Source organism: Dendropsophus ebraccatus, chromosome 10 (assembly GCF_027789765.1).
Source record: "Dendropsophus ebraccatus isolate aDenEbr1 chromosome 10, aDenEbr1.pat, whole genome shotgun sequence".
In the NCBI taxonomy this organism is placed as follows: Eukaryota; Metazoa; Chordata; class Amphibia; order Anura; family Hylidae; genus Dendropsophus; species Dendropsophus ebraccatus.
This window is the reverse complement of record NC_091463.1, coordinates 3,396,927-3,413,933: the sequence shown is the minus strand read 5'-3', so window position 1 is coordinate 3,413,933 and position 17,007 is coordinate 3,396,927. Positions and strand designations below refer to the sequence as shown.

Genomic DNA, 17,007 nt, shown 5'->3' with positions numbered 1-17,007 from the left:
CCCCATCCCCAGTATAGAGGGTCTCAGGTCCCCCCATCCCCAGTATAGAGGGTCTCAGGTCCCCCATCCCCAGTATAGAGGGTCTCAGGTCCCCCATCCCGGTATAGAGGATCTCAGGTCCCCCATCCCCAGTATAGAGGGTCTCAGGTCCCCCATCCCCAGTATAGAGGGTCTCAGGTCCCCCCCATCCCCAGTATAGAGGGTCTCAGGTCCCCCATCCCCAGTATAGAGGGTCTCAGGTCCCCCCCATCCCCAGTATAGAGGGTCTCAGGTCCCCCATCCCCAGTATAGAGGGTCTCAGGTCCCCCCCATCCCCAGTATAGAGGGTCTCAGGTCCCCCATCCCCAGTATAGAGGGTCTCAGGTCCCCCCCATCCCCAGTATAGAGGGTCTCAGGTCCCCCATCCCCAGTATAGAGGGTCTCAGGTCCCCCCCCATCCCCGGTATAGAGGGTCTCAGGTCCCCCATCCCCGGTATAGAGGGTCTCAGGTCCCCCATCCCCAGTATAGAGGCTTTTCAGCTCATTCATTCTGCACAGCTGGAGGGGTCACAGGTTTACTGATGTAGATGCTGCGGGGCATGCTGGAAGTTGTAGTCTGCACAGGTTGGCGTCATGCTGGGAGTTGTAGTCCTGCACAGGTTGGAGGGCATGCTGGGAGTTGTAGTCCTGCACAGGTTGGAGGGCATGCTGGGAGTTGTAGTCCTGCACAGGTTTGGGGCATGCTGGGAGTTGTAGTTCTGCTGCAGTCTGATTTGCAGGCTGTCTGACCATGAGGCGCCCTCCAGGTTGGTGATACATGCTGGGGTGTACCGCCGTGTATCTGAGCAGCAGGCTCTCATCCCTCCCAGCATGCAGCGCTCCGCTCATCCACCAGATGTCGCTGCGGTCACGGAGAGAGAAGGCGCAGAGGGAGGAAGTGACGCACGGTGTGACCTTCCCGGCAGCATGGCCTCCCCCGTACTGGCCGGGCTCCTCGGGACTGGTGAGTGTGGCCCCCGGGGTGACGGTACCGCACGGTGTGTACTGGGGAACTGGGGGTCCCTGCTCTCTGTATAATGGGGGGGGGGGTCCTGCTCTGTATAATGGGGGGGGTCCTGCTCTCTGTATAATGGGGGGGAGGGTCCCTGCTCTGTATAATGGGGGGGGGTCCCTGCTCTGTATAATGGGGGGGGTCCCTGCTCTGTATAATGGGGGGGGGTCCCTGCTCTGTATAATGGGGGGGGGTCCTGCTCTGTATAATGGGGGGGGGGGGTCCTGCTCTCTGTATAATGGGGGGGGGGGTCCTGCACTCTGTATAATGGGGGGGGTCCCTGCTCTCTGTATAATGGGGGGGGGTCCTGCACTCTGTATAATGGGGGGGGGTCCCTGCTCTCTGTATAATGGGGGGGGGGGGGTCCCTGCTCTCTGTATAATCAGGGGGGGGGTCCCTGCACTCTGTATAATCAGGGGGGGGGGTCCCTGCACTCTGTATAATGGGGGGGGGGGTCCCTGCTCTCTGTATAATGGGGGGGGGGGGGGTCCCTGCTCTATGTATAATGGGGGGGTCCCTGCTCTCTGTATAATGGGAGGGGTCCCTGCTCTCTGTATAATGGGGGGGTCCCTGCTCTCTGTATAATGGGGGGGGGGGTCCTGCTCTCTGTATAATCAGGGGGGGGGTCCCTGCACTCTGTATAATGGGGGGGGGGGGTCCCTGCTCTCTGTATAATGGGGGGGGGGGTCCCTGCTCTCTGTATAATGGGGGGGGTCCCTGCTCTCTGTATAATGGGGGGGTCCCTGCTCTCTGTATAATGGGGGGGGGGGGTCCTGCTCTCTGTATAATGGGGGGGGGTCCTGCTCTCTGTATAATGGGGGGTCCTGCTCTCTGTATAATGGGGGGGTCCCTGCTCTCTGTATAATGGGGGGGGGTCCCTGCACTCTGTATAATCAGGGGGGGGGGTCCCTGCACTCTGTATAATGGGGGGGGGGTCCCTGCTCTCTGTATAATGGGGGGGGGGGTCCCTGCACTCTGTATAATCAGGGGGGGGGGTCCCTGCACTCTGTATAATGGGGGGGGGGGGTCCCTGCTCTCTGTATAATGGGGGGGGGGTCCCTGCTCTCTGTATAATGGGGGGGGGTCCCTGCTCTCTGTATAATGGGGGGGTCCTGCTCTCTGTATAATTGGGGGGGGGGTCCCTGCTCTCTGTATAATGGGGGGGGGGGTCCTGCACTCTGTATAATGGGGGGGGGGTCCCTGCTCTCTGTATAATGAGGGGGGGGGTCCCTGCACTCTGTATAATGGGGGGGGGGTCCCTGCTCTCTGTATAATGGGGGGGGTCCCTGCTCTCTGTATAATGGGGGGGGGGGGTCCCTGCTCTCTGTATAATGGGGGGGTCCCTGCTCTCTGTATAATGGGGGGGGGGGTCCCTGCTCTCTGTATAATGGGGGGGGGGGTCCTGCTCTGTATAATGGGGGGGGGGGTCCCTGCACTCTGTATAATGGGGGGGGGGTCCTGCTCTGTATAATGGGGGGGGGGGTCCTGCTCTGTATAATGGGGGGGGGGGGTCCTGCTCTGTATAATGGGGGGGGGGTCCCTGCTCTGTATAATGGGGGGGGGGGTCCCTGCTCTGTATAATGGGGGGGGGGGTCCCTGCTCTGTATAATGGGGGGGGGGGTCCCTGCTCTCTGTATAATGGGGGGGGGTCCCTGCTCTCTGTATAATGGGGGGAGGGGTCCCTGCTCTGTATAATGGGGGGGGGGGGGTCCCTGCTCTGTATAATGGGGGGGGGGGGTCCCTGCTCTGTATAATGGGAGGGGTCCCTGCTCTCTGTATAATGGGGGGGGGGTCCCTGCTCTCTGTATAATGGGGGGAGGGGTCCCTGCTCTGTATAATGAGGGGGGTCCCTGCTCTCTGTATAATGGGGGGGGGTCCCTGCTCTGTATAATGAGGGGGGTCCCTGCTCTCTGTATAATGGGGGGGGTCCCTGCTCTCTGTATAATGGGGGGGTCCCTGCTCTCTGTATAATGGGGGGGTCCCTGCTCTCTGTATAATGGGAGGGGTCCCTGCTCTCTGTATAATGGGGGGGGGGGTCCCTGCTCTCTGTATAATGGGGGGGGGGGTCCCTGCTCTCTGTATAATGGGGGGGGGTCCCTGCTCTCTGTATAATGGGGGAGGTCCCTGCTCTCTGTATAATGGGGGGGGGGGGTCCTGCTCTCTGTATAATGGGGGGGGGGGGTCCCTGCTCTCTGTATAATGGGGGGGGGGGGGTCCCTGCTCTCTGTATAATGAGGGGGGTCCCTGCTCTCTGTATAATGGGGGGGGGGGGGTCCCTGCTCTCTGTATAATGGGGGGGGTCCCTGCTCTCGGTATAATGGGGGGGTCCCCTGCTCTCTGTATAATGGGAGGGGTCCCTGCTCTCTGTATAATGGGGGGGGTCCCTGCTCTCTGTATAATGGGGGGGGGGGGTCCCTGCTCTCTGTATAATGGGGGGGGGTCCCTGCTCTCTGTATAATGGGGGAGGTCCCTGCTCTCTGTATAATGGGGGAGGTCCCTGCTCTCTGTATAATGGGGGAGGTCCCTGCTCTCTGTATAATGGGGGAGGTCCCTGCTCTCTGTATAATGGGGGGGGGGGGTCCCTGCTCTCTGTATAATGAGGGGGGTCCCTGCTCTCTGTATAATGGGGGGGGGGGGGGGGGTCCCTGCTCTCTGTATAATGGGGGGGGGTCCCTGCTCTCTGTATAATGGGGGGGGTCCTGCTCTGTATAATGGGGGGGGGTCCTGCTCTCTGTATAATGGGGGGGGGTCCCTGCTCTGTATAATGGGGGGGGGTCCCTGCTCTGTATAATGGGGGGGGTCCCTGCTCTGTATAATGGGGGGGGGGTCCCTGCTCTGTATAATGGGGGGGGGGGGTCCCTGCTCTGTATAATGGGGGGGGGTCCCTGCTCTGTATAATGGGGGGGGGGTCCCTGCTCTGTATAATGGGGGGGGGGTCCCTGCTCTGTATAATGGGGGGGGTCCTGCTCTGTATAATGGGGGGGGGGTCCCTGCACTCTGTATAATGGGGGGGGGTCCTGCTCTGTATAATGGGGGGGGGGGTCCCTGCTCTCTGTATAATGGGGGGGGGTCCCTGCTCTCTGTATAATGGGGGGAGGGGTCCCTGCTCTGTATAATGGGGGGGGGGGGCCCTGCTCTGTATAATGGGGGGGGGGTCCCTGCTCTGTATAATGGGAGGGGTCCCTGCTCTGTATAATGGGAGGGGTCCCTGCTCTCTGTATAATGGGGGGGGGGTCCCTGCTCGATGTATAATGGGGGGAGGGGTCCCTGCTCTGTATAATGAGGGGGGTCCCTGCTCTCTGTATAATGGGGGGGGGGGTCCTGCTCTGTATAATGGGGGGGGTCCCTGCTCTCTGTATAATGGGGGGGGGTCCCTGCTCTCTGTATAATGGGGGGAGGGGTCCCTGCTCTGTATAATGGGGGGGGGGGGCCCTGCTCTGTATAATGGGGGGGGGGTCCCTGCTCTCTGTATAATGGGGGGAGGGGTCCCTGCTCTGTATAATGGGGGGGGGGGCCCTGCTCTGTATAATGGGGGAGGTCCCTGCTCTCTGTATAATGGGGGGGGGGTCCCTGCTCTCTGTATAATGAGGGGGGGTCCCTGCTCTCTGTATAATGGGGGGGGGGGTCCCTGCTCTCTGTATAATGGGGGGGGGTCCCTGCTCTCTGTATAATGGGGGGGGTCCTGCTCTGTATAATGGGGGGGGGGGTCCCTGCTCTCTGTATAATGGGGGAGGGGTCCCTGCTCTGTATAATGAGGGGGGTCCCTGCTCTCTGTATAATGGGGGGGGGGGTCCTGCTCTGTATAATGGGGGGGGGGGCCCTGCTCTCTGTATAATGGGGGGGGCCCTGCTCTGTATAATGGGGGGGGGTCCCTGCTCTGTATAATGGGAGGGGTCCCTGCTCTGTATAATGGGAGGGGTCCCTGCTCTCTGTATAATGGGGGGGGGGGGTCCCTGCTCTCTGTATAATGGGGGGAGGGGTCCCTGCTCTGTATAATGAGGGGGGTCCCTGCTCTCTGTATAATGGGGGGGGGGGGTCCCTGCTCTGTATAATGAGGGGGGTCCCTGCTCTCTGTATAATGGGGGGGGGGGGTCCCCTGCTCTCTGTATAATGGGGGGGGTCCCTGCTCTCTGTATAATGGGGGGGTCCCTGCTCTCTGTATAATGGGAGGGGTCCCTGCTCTCTGTATAATGGGGGGGGGGGTCCCTGCTCTCTGTATAATGGGGGGGGGGTCCCTGCTCTCTGTATAATGGGGGGGGGTCCCTGCTCTCTGTATAATGGGGGAGGTCCCTGCTCTCTGTATAATGGGGGGGGGGTCCTGCTCTCTGTATAATGGGGGGGGGGTCCCTGCTCTCTGTATAATGGGGGGGTCCCTGCTCTCTGTATAATGGGGGGGTCCCTGCTCTCTGTATAATGGGGGGGTCCCTGCTCTCTGTATAATGGGGGGGGGGTCCCTGCTCTGTATAATGGGGGGGGGTCCTGCTCTCTGTATAAGGGGGGGGGTCCCTGCTCTGTATAATAGGGGGGGTCCTGCTCTTTGTATAATGGGGGGGGTCCCTGCTCTTTGTATAATGGGGGGGGGGTCCCTGCTCTCTCTGTATAATGGGGGTGGGGGTCCGTGCACTCTGTATAATGGGGGGGGGGGGGTCCCTGCTCTTTGTATAATTGGGGGAGGTCCTGCTCTTTGTATAATTGGGGGGGGGGGTCCTGCTCTCTGTATAATGGGGGATCCTGCTCTTTGTATAATTGGGGGGGGTCCCTGCTCTGTATAATGGGGGGGGGTCCTGCTCTTTGTATAATTGGGGGGGGGGTCCCTGCTCTCTGTATAATGGGGGGGTCCTGCTCTTTGTATAATTGGGGGGGGGTCCCTGCTCTGTATAATGGGGGGGGGTCCTGCTCTTTGTATAATTGGGGGGGGGGGTCCCTGCTCTCTGTATAATGGGGGGGGTCCTGCTCTTTGTATAATTGGGGGGGGGTCCCTGCTCTGTATAATGGGGGGGGGGGTCCCTGCTCTGTATAATGGGGGGGGGGTCCTGCTCTCTGTATAATGGGGGGGGGTCCCTGCTCTCTGTATAATGGGGGGGGGGTCCGTGTACTCTGTATAATGGGGGGGGGGGGGTCCGTGCACTCTGTATAATGGGGGGGGGGTCCGTGCACTCTGTATAATGGGGGGGGTCCGTGCTCTCTGTATAATGAGGGGGGAGGTCCCTGCTCTCTGTATAATTGGGGGGGGTCCCTGCTCTCTGTATAATTGGGGGGGGAGGTCCCTGCTCTCTGTATAATTGGGGGGGGTCCCTGCTCTCTGTATAATTGGGGGGGGGGGTCCCTGCGCTCTGTATAATGGGTTTTTTTACTGCGTGGTCCCTCTTGATTCTCAGGTTGGGGGTACTGGATTTCGGGGTCCCCCTTACCCCCTGTGTCTGTGTTCCAGCTCTCCGCAGGTTCGGTGCTCCCGTTTTCCCTGCTCCGTTGCGGTTCTTCTCCTCTATTGGTGCAGGCAGCGCCCCGGCCCCCTCAGCGGAGACCCCAGAGACCAGCGTGACAGGTCAGTGACCCCCACAAAACCCCTTCTGCACTGTTGTTATGATGACTGGCCATTAACCCTTTGGTCCTCTTGCAGACTTCAAGGATTGGCTGATCTCGGAGCCGCTGAAACATCCGGATTTCTTCAATGTGAAGGAGCTGCTGTCGGTGCGGACGTTGTATGACGCCCGTGTTCACCTGGGACACAAAAAGGGATGCCGCCACAGGTGATACATCCAGGGCCACCCCTGCCCACAAGCCGGGCCTGGTACTGTAGATGAGCTGTAATACCACTGATGGCCTACAGGGGGGGGAGGTGACTGGTAATGAAGGGCTGCAGAGCAACACTGACTGCCACCAGAGATCCATCCGGGCGGGGGGGGGTGTTTTTGAGGCGGGGCTGTCTCCTCCAGTTATTACCGTGGGGCCTGGGGGGGGGGTGTACTGTGCTTGGGGGGGGGGATGTACTGTGCTGGGGAGTGAGGGTGTAGTGTGCTGGGGAGTGAGGGTGTACTGTGCTGAAGGCGGTGTACTGTGCTGGGGGGTGAGGGTGTACTGTGCTGGGGAGTGAGGGTGTAGTGTGCTGGGGGGGGTGAGGGTGTACTGTGCTGAAGGCGGTGTACTGTGCTGGGGGGTGAGGGTGTACTGTGCTGGAGGGGGTGAGGGTGTACTGTGCTGGAGGGGGTGAGGGTGTACTGTGCTGGGGTGGGTGTACTGTGCTGGGGGGTGTACTGTACTGGGGGGGTGTAGTGTGCTGGGGTGGGTGTACTGTGCTGGGGGGTGTAGTGTGCTGGGGTGGGTGTAGTGTGCTGGGGGGGTGTACTGTACTGGGGGGGTGTAGTGTGCTGGGGTGGGTGTAGTGTGCTGGGGGGGTGTACTGGGTGTACTGTACTGGGGGGGTGTAGTGTGCTGGGGTGGGTGTACTGTGCTGGAGGGGTGTACTGGGTGTACTGTGCTGGGGGGGTGTAGTGTGCTGGGGGGGGGTGTAGTGTGCTGGGGGGGTGTACTGGGTGTAGTCTCCTCCTCTTCTCACTGTGGCTCTTCTCCCCATTGCAGCAGGCTGCTGGGGGTGGGGTGTTCTGGGATGGGGGCGGGGTGTAGTCTCCTCCTCTTTTTTTACAACAAGGGGTTGGTCCCCCAAAAATGCCCTTATTTTCGAGTGGGTTAAAATTTAACTTTTAATAAGTAACAAAAAGTGAACCAGGTGTCATCTGTGACTATTAGGCGGCACTATCAGTGGTCTATTATTAGCTGAGAAGTGATCGGCCTTACCTGTCAGTAGTCGTGTCCACACATTTGGGATACAATCAAAACAATTTCGTACAGAATGAGGATAAAGACACCTCAGTATTTGTACAGATGGCTGCCAGGTAGGTACGGCGCAGGAGAGGGGAGACTAGATACAGGCTGCACAACTAGCCGGCCTGCTATACGCTCCACTACATCCCGCTGCAACTCCTATACCCCAGGTGGCAATGGATACATTTCTCACTGCTGATTGGTGCATGCCGCTTACAAAGATGGTCCCAGCTGTTACAATGATCCTAACATATTCCTCACACAATGTAAAAGGGGAGGGGTTAATCGGCCCTTTTATACTAGTCCAGGAACCCATCCGACCACATGATTGGTTGTGCCCAGAGGGGGGACTGATGTATTGTGGACGATCACTATTGGTGCATATCCCGGGTAGATTAATTGTGTCTGACAGGTGAATCTGTCCACAACCTAGGGGGGGGGGGGTCATTCCAGAGTAGCGCATGTCCGAGAACTTCTATTCATCTTCTCTACTTGTCTCTCTTTGCGCAATGTCTTTGGTGTTAGTCTGGAAATCAGCACGGTGCGCAGGTGTTATAACTTAGTCTTTTCCTGTTCTTTCCCATCTATTGCGCAGGTGTTATAACTTAGTCTTTTCCTGTTCTTTCCCATCTATTGCGCAGGTGTTATAACTTAGTCTTTTCCTGTTCTTTCCCATCTATTGCGCAGGTGTTATAACTTAGTCTTTTCCTGTTCTTTCCCATCTATTGCGCAGGTGTTATAACTTAGTCTTTTGCTGTTCTTTCCCATCTATGGTGCAGGTGTTATAACTTAGTCTTTTCCTGTTCTTTCCCATCTATTGCGCAGGTGTTATAACTTAGTCTTTTTCTGCTCTTTCCCATCTATTGTGCAGGTGTTATAACTTAGTCTTTTCCTGTTCTTTCCCATCTATTGCGCAGGTGTTATAACTTAGTCTTTTTCTGTTCTTTCCCATCTATTGCGCAGGTGTTATAACTTAGTCTTTTCCTGTTCTTTCCCATCTATTGCGCAGGTGTTATAACTTAGTCTTTTTCTGTTCTTTCCCATCTATTGCGCAGGTGTTATAACTTAGTCTTTTCCTGTTCTTTCCCATCTATTGCGCAGGTGTTATAACTTAGTCGTCTTCTGATCTTTCCCATCTATGGTGCAGGTGTTATAACTTAGTCTTTTCCTGTTCTTCCAGATCTATTGCGCAGGTGTTATAACTTAGTCTTTTCCTGTTCTTTCCCATCTATTGCGCAGGTGTTATAACTTAGTCTTTTCCTGTTCTTTCCCATCTATTGCGCAGGTGTTATAACTTAGTCTTTTTCTGTTCTTCCCGATCTATTGCGCAGGTGTTATAACTTAGTCTTTTTCTGTTCTTTCCCATCTATTGCGCAGGTGTTATAACTTAGTCTTTTCCTGTTCTTTCCCATCTATTGCGCAGGTGTTATAACTTAGTCTTTTTCTGTTCTTTCCCATCTATTGCGCAGGTGTTATAACTTAGTCTTTTTCTGTTCTTTCCCATCTATTGCGCAGGTGTTATAACTTAGTCTTTTTCTGTTCTTTCCCATCTATTGCGCAGGTGTTATAACTTAGTATTTTGCTGTTCTTCCAGATCTATTGCGCAGGTGTTATAACTTAGTATTTTTCTGTTCTTTCCCATCTATTGCGCAGGTGTTTGAACTTTGACTCCAAAAGGTAAGAAAATGTTTTTTTCTAGCAGCATTTGAGTCCAGATGTGTCTTCCGGGGAGCTGTAGCCTCTACCGAATATGCTATTTGCATCATTAACCTATCTAGGAGGAGGGGGAGAATAATTCAGATCTACTTCGATAATGTCTTGGCTTATTTCATAAATAGAGAAGTTATACGAGAAGGAGGAAGAAAAACCTTATATGTTATAATCTCTTCTTCCCTACCAGCTGTTGTTACCTGTTCTTTAATTTCATCTTTTCTATTCTATTATCCTATGATTGTAATTCCCTTTGCTGACACTATTCTTTGAGGAGCCATAAGGTCTCTATGACTTTTAGCCGCCAGCCAGAAGTCCCACCCTACGCAGATGATTACAACCAACTAAAGTCACTTCCAAAATGTTTATTTAGGGTGTAGATAACTTCCCATTCTTGTCTCTATAGAAGCGGGGTATAGGTGAACCCTTCATTCAAGCCGGAGGGACAACGGGAACGGCAATGGGGACTACATGTGCCCCAACATATGCAAACCTTCTTTGGGGTGGTGGGAGTCCAACAGTTTTTTCAGACTCCCTCCACTCTTTTACACAGCACATTTTATTTTGGGGCCGGTACATCGATGATGTCCTCATCATCAGGGACGGAGATTCCGGCCTCTTTCACAAATTTGTTACAGCTACAAATGACAATCAGATCAGTCTTTACCAGTGACATTCATGACCACCAAACCACATTCTTGGACCTTAAGATCTCACATGACGGGACGTTAACACATGATGGGACGTTATCCACGAAAATTTATAGAAAGAAGACAGCCACAGTTTTTATGTGGACCGGTCATCACCAGACCCCCCTAAAAAGAGGTATTCCCGTAGCCCAAGATATCAGAGCTCAAAGAAATTGCTCTGACCAGCCTACATTTGAAAAAGAGTGTCGGGTTCTCTATGTAAGGTTCATACAAAGGGGATACCCAAAAAGAATCTTACACACAGCCTACTTCCTGGAAAAAACAGTGATACAAAGGTTCTGATCAACAATACAAACTCGGATAAAAAACAAAAATACAATTCGGTGCATTGCACCTATGACGTAACCCACTGGAAGATCCGACAGATTTTAGAAAAATACTGGCCCACCCCCATGGTAGATCCGGACCTAAGATATAACAACTAAATCCAGTATTACATATTGTCGCTATTGTCGCGGAAAAAATGTAAAGGATTGGCTGGTACATTGCCATTTTTCTAATGAAATTAAAGAAAGCAATGGAGGGGGTGTGGTTCCTGCCGAAACCTGTCGGGTCGTTCTCATGTGGATCCTGTATATTCTGCAGATATATTCACAAAACAAAATCTTTCCTCAATCCCATCGATAACAAACAGTATGAAATTCGGGAGTTCATAAATTGCCTCACCTCTGGCATCGGGTATGTAGTCCAGTGTTCCTGCCGACGACTTTACGTTGTCAAGACTCCACAACCCTGTAAACATCGGATTTGTAAACATATGAGTGATATAAGAAAGAAAACAGAAAGCAGCGTGGCCCGCCATGTTAATTCGGAACATGGGGAGATCCCAGGGTACTGAAGTTCTGGGGTGTCCAAAATTAAATTGGGCCCAAGGAAGGCAGTCTGGACTGGAAACTTCTTCAGGCTGAGGCAAAGTGGATTTTCCGACTTAAGACGCTTTCACCCTCCGGCTTGAATGAAGGGTTCACCTATACCCCGCTTCTATAGAGACAAGAATGGGAAGTTATCTACACCCTAAATAAACATTTCGGAAGTGACTTTAGTTGGTTGTAATCATCTGCGTAGGGTGGGACTTCTGGCTGGCAGCTAAAAGTCATAGAGACCTTATGGCTCCTCAAAGAATGGTGTCAGCAAAGGGAATTACAATCATAAGATAATAGAATAGAAAAGATGAAATTAAAGAACAGGTAACAACAGCTGGTAGGGAAGAAGAGATTATAACATATAAGGTTTTTCTTCCTCCTTCTCGTATAACTTCTCTATTTATGAAATAAGCCAAGACATTATCGAAGTAGATCTGAATTATTCTCCCCCTCCTCCTAGATAGGTTAATGATGCAAATAGCATATTCGGTAGAGGCTAAAGCTCCCCGGAAGACACATCTGGACTCAAATCCTGCTAGAAAAAAACGTTTTCTTACCTTTTGAAGTCTAAGTTATAACACCTGCACAATAGATGGGAAAGAACAGGAAAAGACTAAGTTATAACACCTGCACAATAGATGGGAAAGAACAGGAAAAGACTAAGTTATAACACCTGCGCAATAGATCAGAAAAAGACTAAGTTATAACACCTGCGCAATAGATGGGAAAGAACAGGAAAAGACTAAGTTATAACACCTGCGCAATAGATCAGAAAAAGACTAAGTTATAACACCTGCGCAATAGATGGGAAAGAACAGGAAAAGACTAAGTTATAACACCTGCGCAATAGATGGGAAAGAACAGGAAAAGACTAAGTTATAACACCTGCGCAATAGATGGGAAAGAACAGGAAAAGACTAAGTTATAACACCTGCGCAATAAATGGGAAAGAACAGGAAAAGACTAAGTTATAACACCTGCGCAATAGATGGGAAAGAACAGGAAAAGACTAAGTTATAACACCTGCACAATAGATGGGAAAGAACAGGAAAAGACTAAGTTATAACACCTGCGCAATAGATGGGAAAGAACAGGAAAAGACTAAGTTATAACACCTGCGCAATAAATGGGAAAGAACAGGAAAAGACTAAGTTATAACACCTGCGCCATAGATGGGAAAGAACAGGAAAAGACTAAGTTATAACACCTGCGCAATAGATGGGAAAGAACAGGAAAAGACTAAGTTATAACACCTGCGCAATAAATGGGAAAGAACAGGAAAAGACTAAGTTATAACACCTGCGCAATAGATGGGAAAGAGCAGAAAAAGACTAAGTTATAACACCTGCACAATAGATGGGAAAGAACAGAAAAAGACTAAGTTATAACACCTGCGCAATAGATGGGAAAGAACAGAAAAAGACTAAGTTATAACACCTGCGCAATAGATCTGGAAGAACAGAAAAAGACTAAGTTATAACACCTGCGCAATAGATCTGGAAGAACAGAAAAAGACTAAGTTATAACACCTGCGCAATAGATCAGAAAAAGACTAAGTTATAACACCTGCGCAATCGATGGGAAAGAGCAGGAAAAGACTAAGTTATAACACCTGCGCAATAGATGGGAAAGAGCAGGAAAAGACTAAGTTATAACACCTGCGCAATAGATGGGAAAGAACAGAAAAAGACTAAGTTATAACACCTGCGCAATAGATGGGAAAGAACAGGAAAAGACTAAGTTATAACACCTGCGCAATAGATGGGAAAGAACAGGAAAAGACTAAGTTATAACACCTGCGCAATAGATGGGAAAGAACAAAAAGACTAAGTTATAACACCTGCGCAATAGATGGGAAAGAACAGAAAAAGACTAAGTTATAACACCTGCGCAATAGATGGGAAAGAACAGAAAAAGACTAAGTTATAACACCTGCGCACCGTGCTGATTTCCAGACTAACACCAAAGACATTGCGCAAAGAGAGACAAGTAGAGAAGATGAATGGAAGTTCTCGGACATGCGCTACTCTGGAATGACCCCTCCAGGTTGTGGACGGATTCGCCTGTCAGACACAATTAACCTACCCGGGATATGCACCAATAGTGATCGTCCACAATACATCAGTCCCCCCCCCCCCCGGGCACAACCAATCATGCGGTCGGATGGGTTCCTGGACTAGTATAAAAGGGCCGATTAACCCCTCCCCTCTCAGAGCCGATTTACATTGTGTGAGGAATATGTTAGGATCATTGTAACAGCTGGGACCATCTTTGTAAGCGGCATGCACCAATCAGCAGTGAGAAGTGTATCCATTGCCACCTGGGGTATAGGAGTTGCAGCGGGATGTAGTGAAGCGTATAGCAGGCCGGCTAGTTGTGCAGCCTGTATCTAGTCTCCCCTCTCCTGCGCCGTACCTACCTGGCAGCCATCTGTACAAATACTGAGGTGTCTTTATCCTCATTCTGTACGAAATTGATTTGATTGTATCCCAAATGTGTGGACACGACTACTGACAGGTAAGGCCGATCACTTCTCAGCTAATAATAGACCACTGATAGTGCCGCCTAATAGTCACACATGACACCTGGTTTTTAAATTCACTTTTTGTTACTGTTTTTGGGTGATTTGTTATGTAATATATTAAAAGTAAATTTTTAACCCACTCGGAAATAAGGGCATTTTTTGGGGGACCAACCCCTTGTTGTAAAAAACGATTTGTCGGGCCTCCTTGTGGACCTGGGTCCATCACCACAAATCTAGTCTCCTCCTCTTCTCACTCTTGCTCCTCCCCCCACGTTGCGGCAGGCTGCTGACGGGGGTGGGGTTGGGGTGTAGTCTCCTCCTCTTCTCACTCTTGCTCTTCTGCCCATTGTGGCAGGCTGCTGGAGGCTATGTGTTCTTTGATGGGGGCGGGGTGTTCTGGGATGGGAGTGAGGTGTTCTGGGATGGGGACGGGGTGTAGTCTCCTCCTCTTCTCACTCTTGCTCTTCTCCTCGTTGCAGCAGGCTGATGGGGGTGTGGTGTTCTGGGATGGGGATTAGGTGTATTCTCCTCTTCTTCTCACTCTTGCTCCTCCCCCCCACATTGCGGCAGGCTGCTGGAGGCGGGGTGTTCTTTGATGGGGGCGGGGTGTAGCCTCCTCCTCTTCTAACTCTTGCTCTTCTCCTTGTTGTGGCAGGCTGATGGGGGTGGGGTGTATTCTCCTCTTCTTCTCACTCTTGTTCCTCCCCCCACGTTGCGGCAGGCTGCTGGAGGCGGGGTGTTCTTTGATGGGGGCGGGGTGTAGCCTCCTCCTCTTCTAACTCTTGCTCTTCTCCCCGTTGCGGCAGGCTGATGGAGCCGTACATCTTCGGCTGTCGCTTGGATCAGGATATCATTGATCTGAACCAGACCCTGGAGCACCTGCAACTGGCGCTAAACTTCACGGCCCACGTGGCCTACCGCAGTGGGATCATCCTCTTAGTCACCCGCCATCGTCAGTTTGTGCACATGGTGGAGACTCTGGCACAGGAGTGCGGGGAGTACGCTCACACGCGGTTCTGGAGGGGTGGTCTGCTGACCAACGCCAACATCCAATATGGCCGCAACGTCCGCCTTCCGGACCTCATCGTCTTCCTGGGGACTCTCAATACCGTGTTTGAGCAGCACGTCGCCATCCGGGACGCCTCCAAGATGAACATCCCGACCGTGGGGATAGTGGACACCAACTGCAACCCGAGCCTGATCAGCTACCCCGTACCCGGGAACGATGACACCCCCGCCGCCATGGAGCTGTACGCACAACTCTTCAAGATGACCATCACCCGCGCCAAAGCCAAGAGAAAGCAGATGGAGGTTCTATACGGACTGAGAAACAAGATGGAAGAGTCGTAACTTAGCGCCCCCTGGAGACCCCCACTGTAAATTGTCCATTATCAATAAAGTTATTACTGACGTTTTTCACTTGCTGTGGATGCCATGTTGTAATGTAATTGGCCAATTTATAATTTGCCCCTACACCATGTGACCCCGCAACATGACTGCCCCACCATATAGAGGGCAGTATTATAGTAGTTACATTCCTGTATATAGTAGCAGTATTATAGTAGTTATATTCCTGTATATAGGTGCAGTATTATAGTAGTTATATTCCTGTATATAGGAGCAGTATTATAGTAGTTATATTCCTGTATATAGGAGCAGTATTATAGTAGTTATATTCCTGTATATAGGAGCAGTATTATAGTAGTTATATCACTGTATATAGGAGCAGTATTATAGTAGTTATATCACTGTATATAGGAGCAGTATTATAGTAGTTATATCACTGTATATAGGAGCAGTATTATAGTAGTTATATTCCTGTATATAGGGGCAGTATTATAGTAGTTATATTCCTGTATATAGGGGCAGTATTATAGTAGTTATATCCCTGTATATAGGAGCAGTATTATAGCAGTTATATTCCTGTATATAGGAGCAGTATTATAGTAGTTATATTCCTGTATATAGGAGCAGTATTATAGTAGTTATATTCCTGTATATAGGTGCAGTATTATAGTAGTTATATTCCTGTATATAGGGGGCAGTATTATAGTAGTTATATTCCTGTATATAGGAGCAGTATTATAGTAGTTATATTCCTGTATATAGGTGCAGTATTATAGTAGTTATATTCCTGTATATAGGGGGCAGTATTATAGTAGTTATATTCCTGTATATAGGGAGCAGTATTATAGTAGTTATATTCCTGTATATAGGAGCAGTATTATAGTAGTATATCCCTGTATATAGGAGCAGTATTATAGTAGTTATATTCCTGTATATAGGAGCTGTATTATAGTAGTTATATTCCTGTATATAGGAGCAGTATTATAGTAGTTATATTCCTGTATATAGGGGCAGTATTATAGTAGTATATTCCTGTATATAGGAGCAGTATTATAGTAGTATATCCCTGTATATAGGAGCAGTATTATAGTAGTTATATTCCTGTATATAGGAGCAGTATTATAGTAGTATATCCCTGTATATAGGAGCAGTATTATAGTAGTTATATTCCTGTATATAGGAGCAGTATTATAGTAGTATATCCCTGTATATAGGAGCAGTATTATAGTAGTTATATTCCTGTATATAGGAGCTGTATTATAGTAGTTATATTCCTGTATATAGGAGCAGTATTATAGTAGTATATTCCTGTATACAGGAGCAGTATTATAGTAGTATATTCCTGTATACAGGAGCAGTATTATAGTAGTATATCCCTGTATATAGGAGCAGTATTATAGTAGTTATATTCCTGTATATAGGAACAGTATTATAGTAGTTATATCCCTGTATATAGGAGCACTATTATAGTAGTTATATCCCTGTATATAGGAGCAGTATTATAGTAGTATATTCCTGTATATAGGAGCAGTATTATAGTAGTTATATTCCTGTATATAGGGGGCAGTATTATAGTAGTTATATTCCTGTATGTAGGAGCAGTATTATAGTAGTTATATTCCTGTATATAGGAGCAGTATTATAGTAGTTATATTCCTGTATATAGGAGCAGTATTGTAGTATATTCCTATATATAGGAGCAGTATTATAGTAGTTATATCCCTGTATATAGGGGGCAGTATTATAGTAGTTATATCCCTGTATATAGGAGCAGTATTATAGTAGTTATATTCCTGTATATAGGAGCAGTATTATAGTAGTTATATCCCTGTATATAGGAGCAGTATTATAGTAGTTATATTCCTGTATATAGGAGCAGTATTATAGTAGTTATATTCCTGTATATAGGAGCAGTAGTATAGTAGTTATATCCCTGTATATAGGAGCAGTATTATCGTAGTTATATTCCTGTATATAGGAGCAGTATTATAGTAGTTATAT

General features: G+C 50.0%; 1 protein-coding gene across 2 annotated transcripts; it reads left to right on the top strand.

Moving 5' to 3' along the window:
- The first annotated feature begins 859 nt into the window (after nucleotides 1-859).
- On the top strand, nucleotides 860-15,083 carry MRPS2 (mitochondrial ribosomal protein S2). Of its 2 annotated transcripts, none has more exons than XM_069986349.1 (4): nucleotides 860-1,016; nucleotides 6,462-6,575; nucleotides 6,651-6,780; nucleotides 14,466-15,083. In XM_069986349.1, the coding sequence occupies exons 1-4, from the start codon at nucleotides 875-877 to the stop codon at nucleotides 15,007-15,009; spliced, it is 930 nt and encodes a 309-aa protein (XP_069842450.1). In that variant the 5' UTR covers nucleotides 860-874; the 3' UTR covers nucleotides 15,010-15,083. The 2 variants fall into 2 exon arrangements, with proteins under 2 accessions (XP_069842450.1, XP_069842451.1); XM_069986350.1 differs by having other exon boundaries at nucleotides 873-982.
- The last annotated feature ends 1,924 nt before the right edge of the window (nucleotides 15,084-17,007 follow it).